This window comes from Tigriopus californicus, chromosome 1 (genome assembly GCF_007210705.1).
Source record: "Tigriopus californicus strain San Diego chromosome 1, Tcal_SD_v2.1, whole genome shotgun sequence".
Lineage (NCBI taxonomy): Eukaryota > Metazoa > Arthropoda > Copepoda > Harpacticoida > Harpacticidae > Tigriopus > Tigriopus californicus.
In genome coordinates, this window is record NC_081440.1 from 7,634,554 (window position 1) to 7,640,115 (window position 5,562).

The window sequence follows — 5,562 nt, forward strand, 5'->3', positions numbered from 1 at the left end:
CGCAATGGTGCCAAAAGCAAGAAGACGTCGAGCACGCTCTCGACGGTGGGCGGCGGGTCGTCGCCTGGTCAGAGCGGGGCCCAATTCGTGGGCTATGAGCTCTACAAACGACTCAAAGAGTTCCTCAAGAACTATCAAGTTCGATTGCTCGAGGTGAGAAGAGAGGCACGGGGACTTATCCGGGGGACTGGCGGACATAATGGCCGACATAATGACGGCGGTTGGTTGGTTGGTTGGTTGGTTTTCATTGCAGAATGGCGTGGATCTCATGGATGAGGCGGTCCTCAAGTTCTACACGTCGCAGTGGGAAGAGTACCAGTACAGTGCCCGGGTCCTGAATGGCGTGTGCTCGTACTTGAACCGCCATTGGGTCCGGCGTGAGTGCGAAGAAGGACGCAAGGGCATCTACGAGATCTATCAATTAGCTCTGGTCACTTGGCGAGACTATTTGTTTAAACAACTCCATTGCCAGGTCACCAACGCCGTGTTGAAACTGATCGAGCGCGAGCGCAGTGGGGATACCATCAACACCCGTCTCGTCTCGGGGGTCATGAATTGCTACGTCGAGCTAGGTACGTCCGATTCTTGGGCTTCCATCGTCAGCCATTTTCTGAATGCCTCCTTTTGTCTGGCTTCCTTCAGGGTTGAATGAGGATGATCCGTCGGCTCGAGGACAAAATCTCGTGGTCTACAAGGAGTCCTTTGAGAATCAATTCTTGGAGGACACAGAACGTTACTACAATCGCGAGTCAACCGAGTTCCTGCAACAAAACCCCGTGACTGAATACATGAAGAAGGCCGAGACACGTTTGAAAGAAGAGGAACGGCGGGTACAATTCTATCTCCATGAGACCACCTTGAGCCGATTGCTCAAAGCGTGCGACAAAGTATTGATCGAGAAACACTTGGAGATATTCCACTCCGAGTTCCAAAACTTGTTGAACGCTGACAAAAACGACGATTTGGGACGAATGTACCAACTTGTGTCTCGCATTGACAACGGACTGGGCCACTTAAAGTCCTTGCTTGAGAACCATATCAACCAACAAGGATTGTCGGCCATCGAAAAACTGGGCGACGAAGCTCTGAATGTAAGTACCTACAGCCGCCATGAACCCATGGCTTTGAAGCACGTTGATGTTACGATTATTTTCGTCGACTAGGATCCCAAACTGTATGTGAGTACAATTCTCGAAGTGCACAAAAAGTACAACGCTTTAGTGTTGACTGCCTTCACCAATGACACGGGCTTCGTGGCGTCGTTGGACAAGGCTTGCGGAAAATTCATCAACAATAATGCCGTGACAAAGCGAGCCAACGCCAGTACCAAGAGCCCAGAACTATTGGCAAAATACTGTGATCATTTACTCAAGAAGAGTAGTAAAAATCCCGAAGAGGCCGAGCTAGAGGATACACTCAATCAAGTGGTGAGTATTGGTCTTTGGCATCAATAAGAAATGAATGACACAGTGGGTAAAGTCGTTGGAAAAAAACATTGGATTCCACCTTATGGAGACATTCACCTCGAAATTGGGAGAGAAAAAATCGTCTATTAAGCTTGATGTGCTTGACTGTTTCAGATGGTCGTGTTCAAGTATATTGAAGACAAAGATGTGTTCCAGAAGTTCTACAGTAAAATGTTAGCAAAACGTTTAGTCCAGCATATGTCGGCTAGTGACGATGCAGAGGCTTCCATGATATCCAAATTGAAACAAGCCTGTGGGTTCGAATATACCTCCAAGTTGCAGCGCATGTTCCAAGATATCGGAGTCTCCAAAGACCTAAACGAGCAATTCCGGAAGCACCTGACCAACTCAAATGAGCCACTTGATGTCGATTTCCACATTCAGGTTAGATCAATGCAACTCTGGGCTGAGAAGTGAACTGATGTTAATGGAATTCCGCTTTGATTAGGTACTCTCGAGTGGATCATGGCCGTTCCAACAGTCATGCGTGTTTTCTCTTCCCTCTGAGCTTGAGCGATGCGTGCACAGATTCACCGCATTCTACGGAGGCCAGCATTCTGGTCGAAAATTGAATTGGCTCTACCACATGTCCAAAGGAGAGCTTGTGACCAATTGCTTCAAGAACAGGTAAACACAGGTTTAAAATGGTAGAGCAGCTCTTGAATCTCATTAGTTGGCCTTTTTCAGAGTTTCTCGATCTACGGTTTGCCAAATAGTTCAAGCCATTGTTTACTCACTGTCACTAGGTCTTATGCAAAATGTTTTGGGAACCCTCGTCTTATTTGATTTCATTCTTAATGAACTGTCTTAATATCTCACTTATTGTTTCCTCTTCCCAAGGTACACTCTGCAAGCGTCCACTTTCCAAATGGCTGTTCTCTTACAATTCAACGAGTCCGATCGTTGGACCATTGCCCAACTCACCGATTCCACCGAGATCAAACGTGACATTCTCATTCAAGTGGTCCAAATTCTTCTGAAGTCAAAGCTTCTCATGAACGAATCCGACGAGACGGATGATGCTAATTTAGAGCCAACCTCGGTGGTTAAATTGTTCCACGGATACAAAAACAAGAAGCTACGGGTGAACATCAACATCCCAATGAAGACGGAGCAAAAACAAGAAATGGAGCTCACTCATAAGCATATCGAGGAGGATCGTAAATTATTAATCCAAGCGGCCATCGTCCGCATCATGAAGACGCGGAAAGTGCTGAAGCACCAGCAACTCATGACAGAGGTTCTCAACCAGCTGTCATCTAGGTTTAAACCCAAGGTTCCCGTTATTAAGGTGAGAAAACTATTCAAATCTAATTTCTGTAGGTTTTGAACAGAAAGACTGGATAAAGCCGATTTCTTTTTTTTTTTGAACCAATAACAAGAGCACTCTATTTTCAGAAATGCATTGATATTTTGATTGAAAAGGAGTACTTGGAACGCCAAGACGGAGCAAAAGATACCTACAGTTACCTGGCCTAAAATCCTTCGATCAATGTCCCTGCTGTTGGTCCAGATCCCAGATCCGCTACCCGTTTTTTGCCCAGGCCCGGCTACCAACGTAGATATCTGGAGCTGTTTGAAAGAGTGAACTACGCAACTCACGTCTCACCGACAATACAAGCATTCAAAAAGTTAACAGATATATTGTGGCGATAACCTCTGGTGACTATTGAAATAAATTAATGGCAGCAGAAAATGATCGATATGCGTGAAAGGTAACCTACGGGTTAAATGCCACATTAAGTTACATGCTCCCCCATAGTCCAAGTCTTCGTTTTCGTCGTTCAAGGCTGCTATGTTCTAATACATACTGATCATCGACGAGGAAAACAAAATTAGGGCCTTGGATTTTTGAGCAAGTTTGATTTCCTTGAAGTATTTCAATCGACAAGTCAAAGCAAGGACGATTGATCATTGGACATAGACGGTACAGAGGGAAATTGGCAACGCCGTCTACTTCGTACGAGTTGAGCTTTTGCAGACTAAGAAAGATTAAATTTTGGGCTCAATCGAACGTCTGTGTATAGAGCATTTAAATTTCAGCACAACATAGGCCAAAAATGTCTATCACCACTGTGGTAAGATCTTAACAACCTCCTAAATTTTGTGACTCTGTTGTGCTGAAATTTGAATGCTCATTAATACAAACATTCGATTGAGCTCAAAATAGTTCAATGCTTTTTTACTCTGCAAAAGTCCTACTCATGAAAAGAAAAATGAAGATGATTGAATGGAAGAATTGTTAAGGTATCAACAAAATATTTTTCGACCCACCCGAAACTGTGCTACCTCAAAGCATCCGGGTATAGCATAGACCAGTTATTTGACAGCTGCAAGAACAGAGCACTTGAACCCGTTTGTGATCGGGTTCAAAAATTGTATTTTCATTGAATGAATTACGTGAAAAATTTAACCAAACCTAATTCGAGCTCTTAATCGGCCAAAAAAATATTTTGTTTATTTCTGGTGCACAAGGGAAATCCTGAAAACAGTTTGTTATGCCCAAAATAGCTCAGCAAATCCATTGGAGGTTTCAGTTGTTGCAACATCCGGAGAGATGGTCATAAGCCATATCATTCTCGTAAAAAAAGTCAGTGAAGACTACCACCGAGCGACAAATTAAGCTGTCGGAAAATTTATGTAGTGTTTACTACATAACTGGAAAAAACTTTGAATTTTCGGCCTGCTCTTGGTCAGCTACATAAGCTTTTGACAACATAACTTTGAAATGATCGACTTTGCATGTAAATGATATAAAATTGACCTACCGTTAATTGAAGAGCTTTACGTTTCTTATTTTATTACTTTAATTCGAAAGGTGGCTCAGAGTGGCTATGACCAAGAGCAGGCCGATTTGCCGGCAAGCTCGTTCGCAGTCCATATTTCTAGAAGTCCGTAATTAAACCTACTTGATCTATAGAAAACAAGCAGTATGACACAAACAAAGTAAATAACCTTAATCTGTTTGTTTTTTATTCATTTCTTCTTGCCCTGTCGGCAGGGTGGGCATTTCATTTTTGGACACTTTTGTCCACCCCTGTCCAAAAGTGTCCAAAAGTGTCCAAAAATAAGGGTGGACAAAAGTGGACAAAAGTGTCCAAAAGTGGACAAAAGTGGACAAAAATACGAACCTTTAAAACTACAAATATAAAGGATATTCTGTATGAAACCTATCCTCTACTTCAAAAATTGCTCATTGATGGTTCCAAGAGCAAGATAAGTCTTTAAAACCTTTGCCATATACCTCTAACATACCCAAAAAAGGTATTTGAAAGACAGGTTCTTAACTCTTTTTTTCTTACGTTAGATTAGAAAGCAAGCAGGGAACAAAGTCTCCCTCTAGTAGAATGCAGCTGTTGCAAAGGATTCAAAAACTGAAATAGCTAAACATTATATTCTGGTTATCTGGCTTCATTTATTCAACATTATTAACTTTTTGCAAAAATGTTTTACTTAAAATCATCAGTCATTTGGGATTTTTTCTTAAAAAGTACTAATATTAAAAATTGAATTTCTTACGAATTGCTAAAATCTAATAATGACATATTTTCCTATACTTATGGTTTTTCTTCCATAAGTAAGTTAATTGAGACATTGTTAGGCATATTTTTAACTTTTAAAGATGCGCTTGATGTCAGGAAATGAGATTCCCAATGTTTCTTAAAGAAACATATATCTTAGTTTTTAGATGTATTATAAAAGTGTAATTCATGCACTCCTTATAAATATGTTATGTATATTACAAATATGAGAAGTATTATTGGATATTTGATATTCAGCTCCTAAGCTTTTTTAAAATTATTTTTTTTAAATCTTTGTTAAAATTACCCAGCCACCAAATGCCCTGATTATAGTGTGGCTTTGACTTATTAACATTCAAAATATATTAAAGATATTTGTATTGACTTTATAAAGCTGTATTGTATCAAGATAACGAATTTCGTTAAGTGTATATCTTGGAAATTAAAAACGTTAGTGAAAAGGCTAGTTGTTACTTCATATTTATGTGTTTGAAGAAAGCTTAGATTTTATTGATTACTGATTCTATTTGCTGGTTCACATCTAGATTTGGTAAAGAAATAACATGATTTAGGGT

At 40.7% G+C, this 5,562-nt stretch overlaps 1 protein-coding gene across 1 annotated transcript in view; it reads left to right on the forward strand.

Moving 5' to 3' along the window:
* Positions 1-3,167, forward strand: part of LOC131880516 (cullin-1-like) — a 5,386-nt gene extending 2,219 nt beyond the window's left edge. Inside the window, exons 2-9 of the mRNA XM_059227176.1 lie at positions 65-153; positions 254-572; positions 643-1,091; positions 1,164-1,427; positions 1,581-1,850; positions 1,915-2,093; positions 2,307-2,757; positions 2,865-3,167. Coding sequence (XP_059083159.1) covers positions 65-153; positions 254-572; positions 643-1,091; positions 1,164-1,427; positions 1,581-1,850; positions 1,915-2,093; positions 2,307-2,757; positions 2,865-2,945 — 2,102 coding nt within the window. The 3' untranslated portion in view covers positions 2,946-3,167. The remainder of the gene's footprint in view (positions 1-64; positions 154-253; positions 573-642; positions 1,092-1,163; positions 1,428-1,580; positions 1,851-1,914; positions 2,094-2,306; positions 2,758-2,864) is intronic.
* Positions 3,168-5,562: the final 2,395 nt, after the last annotated feature.